General features: G+C 51.0%; 6 protein-coding genes across 6 annotated transcripts; 3 read left to right on the forward strand and 3 right to left on the reverse strand.

Annotated features, from left to right (window-relative positions):
• Positions 1-5,701: 5,701 nt before the first annotated feature.
• Positions 5,702-6,623, reverse strand: APUU_12237A (uncharacterized protein; the record flags this gene model as incomplete). The annotated part of the gene is made up of 2 exons (XM_041698416.1): positions 5,702-6,124; positions 6,187-6,623. Coding segments are annotated over 2 exons (860 nt in total), but the record flags the coding sequence as incomplete, so codon positions are not given.
• Positions 6,624-7,687: 1,064 nt separating this feature from the next.
• APUU_12238S (uncharacterized protein) lies at positions 7,688-8,723 on the forward strand (the record flags this gene model as incomplete). The annotated part of the gene is made up of 2 exons (XM_041698417.1): positions 7,688-8,141; positions 8,194-8,723. 2 exons carry the CDS (start codon positions 7,688-7,690, stop codon positions 8,721-8,723), a joined length of 984 nt encoding a protein of 327 aa, XP_041551604.1.
• A 384-nt stretch (positions 8,724-9,107) lies between these two features.
• Positions 9,108-10,011, forward strand: APUU_12239S (uncharacterized protein; the record flags this gene model as incomplete). The annotated part of the gene is made up of 4 exons (XM_041698418.1): positions 9,108-9,445; positions 9,501-9,659; positions 9,716-9,786; positions 9,836-10,011. The coding sequence occupies 4 exons, from the start codon at positions 9,108-9,110 to the stop codon at positions 10,009-10,011; spliced, it is 744 nt and encodes a 247-aa protein (XP_041551605.1).
• Positions 10,012-10,275: 264 nt separating this feature from the next.
• Positions 10,276-10,723, reverse strand: APUU_12240A (uncharacterized protein; the record flags this gene model as incomplete). Its single annotated transcript, XM_041698420.1, has 2 exons — positions 10,276-10,526; positions 10,576-10,723. 2 exons carry the CDS (start codon positions 10,721-10,723, stop codon positions 10,276-10,278), a joined length of 399 nt encoding a protein of 132 aa, XP_041551606.1.
• A 747-nt stretch (positions 10,724-11,470) lies between these two features.
• Positions 11,471-12,762, forward strand: APUU_12241S (uncharacterized protein; the record flags this gene model as incomplete). Its single annotated transcript, XM_041698421.1, has 3 exons — positions 11,471-12,000; positions 12,054-12,303; positions 12,373-12,762. 3 exons carry the CDS (start codon positions 11,471-11,473, stop codon positions 12,760-12,762), a joined length of 1,170 nt encoding a protein of 389 aa, XP_041551607.1.
• A 274-nt stretch (positions 12,763-13,036) lies between these two features.
• On the reverse strand, positions 13,037-14,904 carry APUU_12242A (uncharacterized protein; the record flags this gene model as incomplete). The annotated part of the gene is made up of 5 exons (XM_041698422.1): positions 13,037-13,039; positions 13,089-13,350; positions 13,401-13,636; positions 14,584-14,613; positions 14,671-14,904. 5 exons carry the CDS (start codon positions 14,902-14,904, stop codon positions 13,037-13,039), a joined length of 765 nt encoding a protein of 254 aa, XP_041551608.1.
• Positions 14,905-15,009: the final 105 nt, after the last annotated feature.

Here is a 15,009-nt window from a genome sequence, read left to right on the forward strand (position 1 = left end):
CACAATGCAATTTTCATTGTCAATAGTGAATCCAAGGATACCAGGCGGAGACGGAGTCGTCACTCGTCAGTGTCCGAGCTTCTATAGTGCATGAGATAGTAGGTACGGATACATTGATTGGATTCACCGATCGGATTCCCCGTCCTTGCGTTTTGGATCGCAGTCGATGCATCATTGCGTTCTATCGGCCTGCGCCACTATTGTGGCTGGATGGCCAATGCAGTATTTTTGTCAGTCACGAGGTCGAGCTATCCAAACACGGTTTATGACCTGTGAATAACAATGGAGGGAAGGAGCTTTGACTGAGGCTCGAGCTCACCCAAACAGGACAAAGCCGCCTCCATACCAAACATCCCTGGAAACCTGAATCATGGTAGGGAGCTCCCAAGCGCGGGGAACCAATAACCGCCCCAGGGACCAGCTCCCGAACCTTGATCGAAGTCGAAGGTTCAAGTCAAGGTTCAGAAATCAAGAACATGCAGAAGGCCTGGATTCTTCATGCGAGGCGCTCGCCGCTCTGCTGTGGCTGAAGCTTTGATCCTGGGTCCCCGGCTCCCGGCCCCAATCCCCGCCCTTTGCTATGATCTCCATCCCATCCCCATCTTATCCCCATCGCGTTTGCCCTCTCCCTTCCCCGGTCCCCCCGCCCAGGAGGTCGACGCAGGGGATGGATAGCTCCCGCAAATCATTTACGGGACCGACGACCAACGACCAAGGATGTCTGTCCGCGCTGCCACGGGACGACTACGTTCAGAGCTCTAACTTTGAACTATGGCAGAAGAGACCATGAGGTCCGCCTCAAGGTTTGGATATCCCCCGTTCCGGAAATACGGGCGTACTTTATCTACGATGCAAGCTGGCGGGTCGCTCGTGGATAGCTCACGGGTGAGCGCGAGTTAGTTATCCGAGTTAGTTATCCGCGGTGCACGACTGCGATAGATCGGCCGTACAACTAAGCAACGCAACTCTGGTATGTGGCGCCGCGATAACAGGGCAGAGGCAACGCAACAATCATTTTCTCGTCAGGTGCGACAACAATGACCTTGTTTTGCGACAGTGACACAGTCCTGGCCTCTTCAACCCACGCCACTGACGACGGGTAAGTACGGGGGAGTATAGACGACATTACGGTGTAGGTGCAATGTTAGGAAGTCCAACCCGCAGTGCCCGGGGGCGCACAGATCAAGTCCCAAGTTAGGTATGTGACTCCTCACTGCGGAATCGCCTCCCCGCGACGCATCCTCCGCACTGGTTTCCTGGGTGAGGAAATTCCAGATTAGGAATTGCTACTTTGGGTTTCAGCCTTTTCCACCGTTCGCCAGACGGTGTAGACTGTAGACTGTAGAGGCGTCGGATCGGCTCCGGGGATCCAATTCTTTCTGGCTCTTGTGATTATTATCCGTAATATTATTTTAACCCCCCAGCCAAATCGGGCGGGCGAGAGGTTGGAATCGGACAGAAGCCGAGAGATGAAGCGGTTAAGCGGGTATTGAATTCCACCGGGAGGCTTTCCCGGCCTACTTCCTCTTCCTCTTCCTCTTTCCATGGTTAGGGCGAGTCTGGGGTCTGGGGAGAAGGGCGACAACAAGAACAACTCCAGTCAGTCCCCTTTCAGGAAATGCACTCCGCACCTGGCTCAATCTCGCCTCAGCTTCGCCTCAATTTCGCCTCAAACAAGTCCACCGTAGACTCACCTCGCCGTTCTAATTATTGCCATAAACGGCCTACGTACTTAGCAAAGGCACCGACCGCAATTCGGAGGGATTCTCTTGCCGGAGGCGGACTGCGCGACGCGTTGTTCGCCACCGGCCATATTGATCGGCAGTGCAGATTGCTGGGCTTTTGGCTGTAATGGTCTTGGAGTCTTGGAGTCTTGGAGCCTTGATTCTGAGTCTGAGTCTGAGTCTGGAGGATTACCGACGACACGACCGACGACCGACGACCGGCGACTTCGCCGAGCAGAGCAGAGCGGAGAAGCGGATATTTCCCGGCGCATCCTCGGTGTACTTATTCTCTTAGCTAACTAATTAACTTAAGTTAGTTAGTTAGTTAGTTGGTGCTTTACTAATACGGCTACATGGCTGATGTGATCGTGACCGTGATCGTGATTGCGATGACTGTTGGTCAGTCTGTGTCGGTGGTACGGACTACGGAGGACTTGGTCGGTTGATGTCGGGTCGGAGTAATTCGGGTAATAAATATACTGCAATCACATTATTATTTTATGATTATTCTTATGATTATGCTGAGCTGATCTGAGGCCGAAGCTCGTGTCAAGACCCAAGATGTTGATACTTGCGAGTTGCGGGAGCTTTATTTACATGTGAATGAGTGTGGATATGAGTAAGACGTCATCCTAAAGTTGAAGAAAATAATCCGGTAGGGTCCTCAGTACGAATATTCGGCTGTTAGTTAGATAAAGATATATTTTAATGTTAAATAATCTATTTATGCGGCGTGGCCGATAACTAACTAAATGTAGCTGGGATATATATATATTTGTATAGTTGTGGTGTTTGATATTAACCGACTGGTCAAAACAGAACAAGAGCCTCATCTCATCATCATTTCATAACAGGAATAAAGACAGTGCTACTTGAGAATGACACAATAATTACGATACTCTGCTCTCTCGGTTCTCGCCGAATGTCGCTCTCGCTAAACTTTGTCCTGTCAAGGTCGAGTCGAGACCGGGCCCGGACCGTCCTGACCGAGCTTATGATTTCCTAATCGGGCGATTGAAGTCTGGCCTTTTCGGTGGTCTTGGAGTGGGTCGCGATAGAATAAACCATGTGTAAACACATGCAATGGCTCCCTGCGTGGTGGGTGTCTTGATATCTTGGATGGTGTTGACAAAATGAAGCCAAAGCCACCCACGTCGAATTGACGATCTGTTACTATACTATTATTCAATATTAATCATAATCATAACCATGGCTATGGCGTGTCGTGAGTGCAGGCCCGGTCTGTTCTCGAGGTAACCGCGCTTATTGAATATCGTCGGATGTTGGCATCACAATTACCCCTCCACCCCTCCAGTCCCCCACCTCCCACGTTTGGTGACAGGACTTATCATCTGTTTACGGTGTAGTCTCAGCCTAGTGCCAGTCACTGTCAGCCTGGCAGCCCAAAAATGCAAAATTATTTTGAATAACCGTTAGTAAACAGGGAACCCGTGGCGGGTTGCCCGCTGCCTTATCGCGACATGGGTGTTGTTCGAGAAGCCTTCCGTAGATCGGTGGGTTGCAGTGGTAGACTGCTAGTCTCTGCTCAATACGGATACGGTTTTATTTATCCCTCTTATTGATGAGTCGCTGCTATTCTTGCGACGCGATACGGCGGGATCCGAATCCGAGGCGAGATGACAGGCAGCCAGCAACACAGACCCCGTATCTCACAATGTCTCAGTTGGATGGTATTATCATCGAGGTCAGAGCTGAATGTCTGAGCGACGCGTCGGTCGGACTCGGTGTTTCTCGCGCGATTGGGCTTGCGAAGACAGTGCGTTGACTGTCACTGGGTAATCGTCATCTCCAATCATGCCGGCCATCACGAGCAGCAAGTGATGAGTCTGAAGACAGCACAGACACACGGGGTTCAGCTCGTGATTATCTTATCGATTGGATTCTGGTGATAAGGCTGGCACCCTCATCCTTGTCGCATCGCGCGCTCTCGGACTGCCAATGTGCCATGTCTCGCAAGCCAACTCACTAATCAGCCAACGATCTGTCGGTGATGCGATGGTGATGCTGATTAGTGGGCTGGTTCCCGGATGACTGGGCGGTCCTTGTCCATTATTCATGCGAAATCTGAAGGTCCAGACTTGCTTGGTTCCGCCACTGGGCTTGATGGAATAATAATAACACCTCTTGGTGGCCCAGCGCTAAGTCCAGTGTATGCCGGCCACGCAAGCTATGAGTCAACTTTAGTCAACAAGACAGCCAGACGAGAACGAAAAGAAAATCCGAAACAGGGCACGAGCTGCGTATCAGGGAGCCAGGAACTGGCGGTGAAATAAACCCTGGTTGCTCTGCTTCCTCACATGCATTAACCTGCATGTCCCCTCATCTGCTCCTGCTTGTCCCACCGTCCAACCACAACCATAAAAAACAAAGTACCTTACCTCCTTCCTGGGTAAATACCCTAGGTACCTGTGCAGCAGAAGCATCAGATCTGTTTGCCAACCTCAGACACATATCAAACTCTACCAGGATTTGATCCGGAAGTCCTTTGTTCTCCGCGCGGGTAAATACATACATCCCCGTCCGTCTACGGCTGTGGCCGTTTGACTCTGCATCGCGCTTGCATCCCGCCAGTTTGAGTGTGCTGTGCTCGATCCAGACCCTTCACCGTATTGTCTGCAGATGTCCTCCGTACATCCCCAGGTTGTTTGGTCCTTGCGGTGAGTTGACCGTCTTTTGATACGTTAGACGCGGACGGCGCGGATTCCGTTCCGCTTCAGATCCTAATCTCGATGTCGATCTGGTTGGGGTTGTCGAAGATGAACTGGGATATTAGAGGCGGTGTTTGTCGCGGAAGGGACGGAGAGTAATCCGCCTAAGAGACGGGCAGAGGTATTCGGTACTTAGGGCTTTCTGGACATGACGGCGAAATTTCTGTACGGCGATTGTACGGTAGGAACGCGCCCAACTATGTTCAAACTTGAGTCGCAGTTTCCTCAAGTTCGACAGTCGTGCTCTCCCTTTGAACAAGAGTGGGAGCTGCGCCTTCTCGCTGTGATATCACTACTAAGGAAAGAGCGATGGACACCCTGAAACGAGGAAGGTGCTCATCAGTTTCTCCTTCCTGCTTCTTAAGATTCAACCTTGAGGACCGCACCTTCCTCGTGGTGATATAGCTCGCGATGAACGCCCAGTATCCATGGTGATGGCGCACTTTATCTATTTGTTGGGAGTAACAATTTCTGGTAGGGTTGATACTCTTTCTCAGTCGCATACTACCATGACTACAGGAGCAAAATACAGTACATAGGCGCTTGCGAACATGGTGGCTGCACCAGTACGTTGCGCCTTCCTGTGCCCGGATTGGGAGCCGCGCTTTCCCCATCTCGATAACACTTATAGGGCACGATGGGTGTTGCCAGGTATCCATGACAACGAGCGCACCTTCCACTGGCGCTTTTTCAGAAGTTGGTGGTTGTGCCTTCCCTTTCTATTTTTGCAGACCTGAGTCGCACCTTCCTCACTGTGTACATACCTAAACGGTAAGTGCGATGGATGATGGTCTTGGTATCCATGGTGATGAGCGCTTCTTCCTCCGGCGTTGACCACCATCGTGCCTTCCTGTTATAAAATTCTTGACAATTGCTCCTTCCCAGTTGCGATACTACAATACAAGAAAGGCAGGTGCGATGGACTGTCTTGAGGCCGCAGTGATCCTTCCCATTCGGAACAGTTTGGTATGCTTTCGAGCTTTTTATTTAGACATCGTGTCTGGATTATCGTATGGCAATAAAAATAGACGGTTAATTTTATACATGGCGGCTCTGGAATACACAGGCTGCGGGTGCCCTGGGTGAGGATGATATCTCTGAAGCTGAACTGTCCGCGTCCGGACTGGATGCACTTGCGATATACTCAGGCAGTATATTCCAACATCGATCATAATATACATCTAAAGTAAATATACAACACTCGACACCGAAGCCATGATAGCAGCCCACCCAACCCTAACTCCCACCGCACCTCCATCCTCAGGCTCCGACTGCAACGGAGTAGACGAGGTATCAGTCGACGACTCACTCGTTCCATTCGTTCCATTCGTACTATTAACCCCAGATCCAACCTTGACACCAACACCAACACCCTCAATCCCTGTCCTGAATGACGAATTCCCAGTCATACACCCCTCAACAATCCTCCATGCCCCCTCCATCTGATCCCCAAATACAGAATGCTGGACAAGCACACCGTTCATTGCATTCACCTCCCGCCCGTTCCCGCCCTTGTCAATATCGATATTACGCCCTGATGTATCCCCGAATTGCCACTCGCTGTATGGGTACTCATGCCGGTTATACCAGTATGCCACGGCGCAGCCCCACGAGCAGCTGAATTTGCTCGGGATGACTGATGATTGCGAGATGTAGCAGTTCTCGCCAGCCCTGTATCATCAATTAGCCAGACAACATAGAATAGAGGGAGGGGAAAGGAAGAGAGGGCTTACCCATCAACCGCACAAGCCGACATAAGCGTATACTCCAGCACTCGTCCAACAGTAGCCACAGGGACATTCTGAAACTCCATCTTGCCCCAGATACCCACGCCCTTGAGCGCTGCATCTCCTCCTCCGTCTTCAGGGATTGAGCATGCACTCTCCACGTTCTGGATATACTCAGCCAAGGAATCGCGACACGTCTTCGTGCATGTATCTGTGAAATTGGACTCTTCCATGGATGGGAGGTAAGGGCGCATTTTGTTTGTGGTGACCAGGGAAAGGAGGTATGGGTCGCATGTGATTTCCGCGCTGTAGGCGGTTTTGCATTCGTTTGAGGTGGTGTTTGCGAGGGAGGTGGTGGTATACGACCAGTAGGGGGTTTTGGTGTTTAGGGTGAAGGCGGTTGTGAGGGGGAGAAGGGAGAGGAGGGTGAAGTGGAGGTGCATTTTGGATTAGTGATTATTGAGGATACTAAAAAGTTAGATGTAGTAGTGAAATATTAACGATAGTAGGAGGTATAAAGAATTAACGACAGACTTGAGCGAGTAGATAGCAGATACTCTATACTCGCGTCCTGAACATGCTGCAGATGTCGTCTTGGAATTGAGATTTCAAAGACTGATGAAACCACATGGGCCCACGGTTTATTTAAAATGGATGGTTCTAATATCACGCTTGTTTATCGGTGGCACTCTATCGCTTAGTTCGAGTCTGGACCCTGGTGAGGCTAAAGACTAGTTTGGGCCCGCTGGGGCGTGAAAAATTCGGATTGCAAGCGTGAGTGGAAAAAGGAAGGAGAGAAAAGAACCAGAAAGAACGGACGAGCTGCGATTGTATTTGGGTATAAATAAGAAGTTTGATATGGAATTGTATAGTTACTCGAGTGTATAGGGTTGCTGGAAAGACGATCTCGTTGTCTCGGATGCCTCCGAATGCCTATCACGCTAGTTTGAGATCGAGTTAGTTCAGTGCAGGCACAGTTCGAGATGAACCGGTGGTTGATATTGCCCCTGTTTGAAGGTGGGCTACTTGAACAGATTAATGCCGGTAATCACAAGATCAGTTTACTAGACGAGGTGCTGTCTGCGAAGGTCTTCACCACAGAACCGTCTGCGAAGAAACCGCCCCTTATTCGGTGACGATGCCTGGAATATCACGGTCCACCCTTCGATTAGTAGTCGCATTTGACAGCATAGGCCAGTACATGTGCTTTAGAGCCTAAGGCACTTGGCGTGGAGCGGATGGTTTCACCTTTATTTCCTCCAGACTCCATTATCTGCACGAGTGCAGATCTAAAAGCTCAGCCGGGAACTTCAAAATTCCAGCCATCCTGCTTCAGAGAATACTGAATGTATACTGAATGTATGTGAGGATTCGAGAGTGTTGCCATGTTTGAATACGAGTGGCTGCCAAGAGGAGTGGGAACCCGAGCGGTGTTCGTGTCTCGTTCTGCAGCCTCGGATCTGTCATTCCTGCCACATTCCCCTCTTCTGCCATCACCGACAGCACCATGAACGCCGATTTCATCTTCATCAATGTGCAAAAGCCGAGAGACGCCCTCAAGCTGGCCAAGGACTCGCGCATCCGGGCCCATGTGACGCGCAGGCAGTGGAAACAGACTGAGGAGCGATCCCAGGAGGCGGTCGAGAAAGTTCTGAAAAAAGCAAAGAGACAGGCCCAGGACAAAGACATTTCCAAGCATGAAAGCAATAAAAAGATCGAGAAGACGGAGAAATCCGACAAACTTGACAAGCCTGATAAGCTCAAGCCCGAGCGTGGCCAGCAGGGCTTAGTTGCGGGCGCTGTGATCAAGTACGATCCTTCACATTCCAGTCCCACGCAGTCGGTGCCTGTATCCTTCTGGACCTTGCCTGTTGATCGGCCCTTTGGAGGCCTGCGAGGGGACCCCTTTCGGTCTTACCCTGTCGCATGGCGGCCTTTCCTACCGCAACTGGTGGACCACTGTATGACCCCTCCCCACCCTTAACTGCATAACACCGTTGTAACAGCTTCTAGACCTCATGAGCATGGCCGTAGATATTCCTGAACTGGACCAACCGGGGAACAGAGGCCTCCTCCGTACCGACTGGTTCCCCCTTGTTATGACCGAGCCCTCGCTCTTCCAGGTGATTGTCCTACTCGCCGCATCCAACTTCGCATCCGTGCAGGAATCGACAGATATGAAGCTGCACCTGCTCGGTCTGCGATGCGAAGCAGTACAAGCTGTTAATGGCTCTTTGGAGTTGCAGTCGGCTGCTGTTAGCGACGCCTTGATAGGTGCGATCGCAAAAATGGCCAGCTACGAGGCCATGTACGGAAATGTTGACAACTATGCGGTCCACATGCAAGGGTTACAGCGGGCTGTCGAGCTTCGCGGAGGCCTTTACTCACTGGGACTCGGTGGCCTTCTGCGTCGCATTGTGATCTGGATCGACCGCAATGGGGCATTTCTAAACGGGTCGAAGTTGTACTTCCCCGGTGAAAGTTTCGCGCCAGGACAGCCGCTGCTGGACCCGAATCCAGGGCATTTCCTAGGAGCTCAGTAGTCCACAGCCCGAGAGCGAGTTGTGGCTGGCGGGGAAAAGAAGGTGATATCACGAAAGCTGAGAACCATTGTTCTGGTTCAGATGGGTCTGCGTCCCAAAAGGGTTATCACATCTGCGCGATCGGCCACGCTATCCCCAATGCGGTTATCACATCTTGTCCAAGGTCCTTGACGATCTGAATATCCTCCAGCTCGGTGGCTCGATGATGCGCCGAGCTACGCAAACCGAGCACAGCTCCCTTAACTCCGAAAATGTGGCCTGTGGTCGCTGGGGATAAATACCCCTCTCGCACAGCTACCCCTCCCTCAATCCTCAGCAACCAACTCTCTACCAACCCAAGACTTAATCACTTCCAATTCAAGTCAAATCCCTCATAACACCACAATGTCTCTCGCTGGTAAGGTCGCTCTCGTCACCGGTGGTGTCAAGAACCTCGGTGCCCAGGTCGCCCGCGAACTCGCCGGCCAGGGCGCCAGCCTCGCCCTCCACTACCACTCCGCCAACAGCCAGTCCGACGCCACCAAGATCGAGGCCGAGCTGAAGGGGTCCGTCAAGGTCGCGACCTACCAAGCTGACCTGACCTCTGCTGCTGCATGCACAAAGCTCTTTGAGGACACCCTCCGCGACTTTGGCAAGGTTGACATCGTTGTCAACACCGTCGGCAAGGTGCTCAAGAAGCCTATTACGGAGATCACGGAGGAGGAATATGACTCTATGTTTGCGTATGCTGCCTTTCTATCTTTGGTTGTTGTTTTGTGTTTTGCTGACTATGAAAAGCATCAACTCGAAGACCGCATTCTTTGTCCTGAAGGAGGCCGCCAAGCACGTCGCTGATGACGGCAAGATCATCACCATCGTCACAGCCCTGCTCGGTGCCTTCACCGGATACTACACCTCATATGCTGGCAGCAAAGCGCCCGTTGAGCACTTCACTCGGTAAGCCCCAGAAACATCTCGATCAATTGATGGATTATAATACTAATACCACGCAGCGGTGTCTGCAAAGAACTCCAGGGTCGTCGCGTCAGCGTTAACAACATTGCCCCCGGTCCCATGGATACTCGTACGAAGCCCTTATCTTTTAGAGAAAATATATGTGCTAACGACCCCAGCCTTCTTCTACCCCCAGGAATCCCCCGAGGCCGTGGAATTCCACAAGGCCAATGGAATGGGCGGCCGCCTGACGCTGGTCGAGGACATTGCCCCCATTGTTCGCTTCCTGTGCACGGATGGCACCTGGATCACCGGCCAGACTATCTTCGCCAACGGTGGATACACTACCCGTTAAATGTGACGGTATATGTTATAACGACCTTCCAATATATAAACCTGATGATCCTTCAAATTTCTTTTTGGTTCCAGCCTTCTGCCGCAAGGATAGACAGCATCCAAGTAGGGCTCCTCGTGCGAGGATGTAGAAAACACCAGCGTCAAGGCCGTCATGATCAAAATCACATCAAACGGCCCGATCAAGTCCGCTGCTATCCCTGGGATTATACGCCCGAGACACGATCCCGCGCTTAGAACTACGATTAGCTTGTAACTGTTCTCGCTATTCTCGCCCGTGAAGCTCGACGAGCCCGTTGTCGCGAGGGTAGGCAGGGGACCGGCGATTGCGAAGATGGCGAACTCGAGAAGACACATTGCGAGGGAGAGGAAGATGAAGGGGATCGACTTGGATGTTGAGGAAGTAACTGAGGAGAAGGTAGAGGCCAGTGATCCAGCCGACGGAGCCGATGGAGTAGGAACTCAGTTGATTGAGGTATAGATAGGATTGGATTGTGCCGATGGATTGCATGAAGCCTGTTCCGTTAGTTTTGAGGCTGAATGATATGTTTTTGGTAAGACGAACCGAATGAAGGGATGATGAAGAGGAAGGCGCCCACAACGTAGAGCCAGGCTTGGAAACCGGACTCCGTGTCTGACGCAGGACTGCCTTCAATTTCGAGGGCTGCATCTAAACGATGAGTTTCTGCAGGGTTGTCAGCGCAGGTGGTCATTTCCGTGATGTTCCCCTGGGGATTGTAGTTGGTGAGTTGTGTTGTGGGGTTGTTGACACTACAGTACTACTAGTATTACGGTAGTCCAGAGACACAAACTATTAACATAATGCTAGTTAGATTCTAATGCAAGTCTAGGCTGAGTAGCCCAGATGCATGCAAGGAAATAAGCTTTTTTGTCATGCCACTGAACCAGGGTCCGGATCATGGCCCGGAACACCGGGTGGAAGGGAAGAAACATGGTTCACATCATACACCAGAATACAGCTTTATTTTTGAGACTCAACATGAATCCAAGTTGCTTAGAGTTGCTTGGAGGTTAGGGGTTGTGAGTCAATCATTCACTAGCTATAAATATGCAGGTACTGTAACTAAGACTGAACTTTATAACCATCACAGAGCAACATCTGATATTGGCATCAAGTAGTATCCAGATCGATACCAGGGCTATCAACCTATCTCTTGACTTGTAACCAGACTTATTGGATGGAGATAGCGGTTAAGATGGCAGTGTGCATGTAGTATCAGCTCATGGTATTCATCCGCGTGAGCATTGCAGCAGTGAAGAACAGATGACAGCATAAGGGCATAGCATGAAGACACGTGCCGGGACTCCGGTGCGCTGATTATGGTTTCTTCACATCGAAACTCTCTTTTCCTATCCTCATATCTGCTCACTCTTTCTCTTCACTTCACTACCATTTCCCTTCTAACCCTCATCCATCAAACCCAACAAGTCGTGCCGAAATGGACCCAGCCTTCCGCAAGATACACAGAGACATCATCCGTCTGCATGAGGAAGAAGAGAAGATCAAGTCCCTCTCTGCTGCTAGAGAGCTGGGCATCAAGATTCGCCGCATCGATCGGACCTTCCCATCGTCGTCGTCACTTGTAAACTTCAAGCCAACCTTCTTCATCCCGCCCAAGGGAGACAAGCCGAGCACGTACCATCGATGTGCCAAGTGTGCATCTTGTGCGGCACCTTCTTCTCCATCTTCTTCTTTGTCTACCTTACCCAACCGCCTGTCCTTGTCTCGTTCGTTCTCTGCCTGGTCGTCCTCGAGACGCTTCTCATCATCCTCTACCCGCTCATCTCCCGCCTGTGAAGCAGAAGCAGAAGCAGAGCAAGAAACCCCGGAAATAGAAGAACAAGAGCCACTAGACTGTGAGCATGGCGAAACATACCCCTACATGATCCGGAGTCTGGCCGAGATGCAGGGGATTGAGCCACCGGCTCTCCCCAAGGCAGCTCGGCAGCCAATCCTAACAGCAAACGGGTAAGAGATACTTCCCGAACCAAGATCAGAGACTAACCAAAAGCTGTATAAAGCCCAGTAATGAAAGGCAAACTCCCACAGGACGAGACCGTCGAACTCCACGAAGACGACGAGTGGAAAGTCACCCAAGTCCTCGAAGACACCACCTATAACAACCCGCACGCCATCGTCGAGATCGTCGTGAGAGCACACGGATATACAGATGGGTCCTTCCTAACCGCGAATGAAGTAAAGGCCATCGTGCGCGTAATAAAGCTTCGCATGGACATGAGACAGTACCGCCACCATGGATGCTGCCCTCCGGTACGCTTCTCATCATAGGAATAGGCCTGATGTTTCCCCATCCCAAGACATTGCTGATGAGATGGATAGGTTCTTGCACTGTCATATGTTGCAACTAGGTCTGGAAACGATACCGAATATCGCTCGGGAAGAGTCCTGCAGGCATACCACGACGGACGGCAGCTGGTGATTCAGTATTCGGAACGGTTCGATCTTTCCAACGCCCAGCGGGCTGCTGTGTCACTCGAGAAATTTCTTCGTTATTATTTCTGTGAGCCGGTGAAGACGGGCGCCCTTTCCGAGAAAAAGGACGAAGAATTGTGGAAAGTGTTACAGAGCTGGAGTGCCATAAAGAAGCGCTATCACATGGACTCGAAGAAGAACAACAAGAATGAAAAGGACGAGAGTGAGAACGACGGAGCGGATAGCGAGACCAAAGATCGCCGCCACTGGTTTAATAAGTTGTTGACATTTGCGTAGCTATTGCTACGACTAACCCAAGTTTCTACTGAGATTTGGACGGTTGTTCATGTAATATTCATTTGCTTGTAACATACACGCGGTCTTGCTCGACCCCAGAGATAATCGAAATAACGAGGAGGAATATCAATGCAATAACAGGTTCATCGAAGAGAGTAATAGAAAAACATATGGAAGGAAAGTAATCATATTAAGGAGTAAAGGGTTCCGAAGGTTTGCTCTGGAGCGTGCGCGAATAAACGAAGCAATGATGGCCTCAAGCCGGAGTGTGTATTTACTAAAAAAGATTAATCATCAATCATACAGTTTTGAACGATGGTACTCACCGAAATCTCAGCCATTCCGAGATCCTCCCCGGCAGCGGGTTGCTGAGGAGCAGCGCCTGCTGCGGCGTTGGCGTCCGGAGCAGCACCGTTCTCTCCGGTATTGAAGTAATCAACCATCTCGGCGTCTAATTCTTCGGCGGTCTTGGACTTAGGACGGCCGGCGGCGCGACCACCGCCCCGGCGAGCACGACGACCACCACGTCCGGCTTTGGCGTTCTGGGTCTTCGCAGTGGTTGCCGGCTTCGGCTGAGCTTTGGTTTGACTAGAAGATATCAGTGATTGCTCGTTAATTGCAATTCGTATTAAACTTACGCTACACGATCACCAAGGGGCTTGGAAGCAGGCACGGCAGGAGCGTGCGATGCATCGACAATGACTTCGATCTTCATCGGTCGTCCATCCACGAGAAGTCCGTTCAAGTCCTTGGCCGCCTTCGCAGCTGTGTCCGGCTTGCTGAAGACGATTGATGCAATACCACGGCTAGTGCCATTTTGGTTGTAGGTGAGCATGACTCGCTTGACAGGGCCTGCAGACTTGATGAAGTATTCCTATTGGAACGAGGACAGAAGATTAGTACGTTGGCTCAAAAGTATTATGAAATGCGTCAACAGTGCCGCAACGGTCGCAGTAAAAAAAAAAGAACAAGGCCCAATTTCGACATTAGAGAGCATCAGCGAGCGCACAGCGGTGGTTAGTTAAGTAACTAGCAGACCAGCGTAACCGAAATTATCGACACCGTAAACCAAGGTCGATTGCGAAGCGCCCATCAATGTTGCCCCAGCGCATGATGATGCGATCACCCTCAGCATGTCCCCTCACAAATTGAAGCAGCCAATCCCATGTACCACACCCAAACAATTTCCAACAAAGAGAGGACAATGATAGATAGCCGAGTCAGAGCACTTCACTGGTCGCTCACGCGGCAAGACAGAGATCGTGTATGCCAAACACGCCCATACAAGGGCAAATTTCCAGCGACATAAAATATCGCAGTCTCAAAATGAGACGAAGATAAGCGCACGATACCCACCAGATCAATTTCGTGATTCATGGACTGGGTTGTGACTTCCAAGCAAGTCCACAGACTTTCTGGTTCACTGCTGATATGCTGATGCACTCGCTGACGCCCAAGACCCGAGAAATGAATTACGCAGGTACGAAAAGTGGGCTAAATAATGGTGGTGTATATTTCAACTCTCACCAAGGCGCAGTCTGCGGCGTTATCAGGCAAAGGTTTCCCAGACCCCGATGCAAGATACGCGTTTGCAAGACGATAGCAAGACTCAACTTCCGACGTTCGCAGATACCAGAGTAAAGGTAATGCAGTGCGATCAATCATGAAGGAGTCACTGCCTGCGCGTAATGAAGCAACCACCACAGTATGAGCGACGCGGTGGGGTCGGAGGGCGAATGGGAGCCGCTGCGACCCGAAGGCTTCGAGGAAAAGACACGGCGATAGAAACCCAAGGCGAAGAAGGCCTCTCGATCAACATACCTTGATATTGGCCTCGTTCACATCGGCAGGCTAAAAGGCGCGTTAGTGAATGCTGCAGTGATCAACGATATTGGGAGGATTGCTTACCAAGCCGCTGACCATGATCTTGCTCTCACCAGAGGCCGGATGTCCATTCTGGATGGCCTTTCCAGCAGGCTTAGCACTCTTTGTGGTCTTCTTGACTCCTCCAACTGGCACGGCGGCATTTGCAGCCTTTGACCGAGTGGCGCGGCGGCGGTTGCGCACACCCTGGCGACGGTTGACGAGGATCTCGTCCAAAGACTTGTCAAGTTTGGCAGACATTGTTGGTAGATAGAGCATTCAAGGGAAATGCGAGACTGATGGTTGAATAATAAGTTTGTTTCGCTGACGTTGGGCGCGAAACCTGCGGTGGCGCCTGTCGTGTTTGTCTTCGACAGGGGGCGC

Source organism: Aspergillus puulaauensis, chromosome 1 (assembly GCF_016861865.1).
Source record: "Aspergillus puulaauensis MK2 DNA, chromosome 1, nearly complete sequence".
Taxonomy (NCBI): Eukaryota; Fungi; Ascomycota; class Eurotiomycetes; order Eurotiales; family Aspergillaceae; genus Aspergillus; species Aspergillus puulaauensis.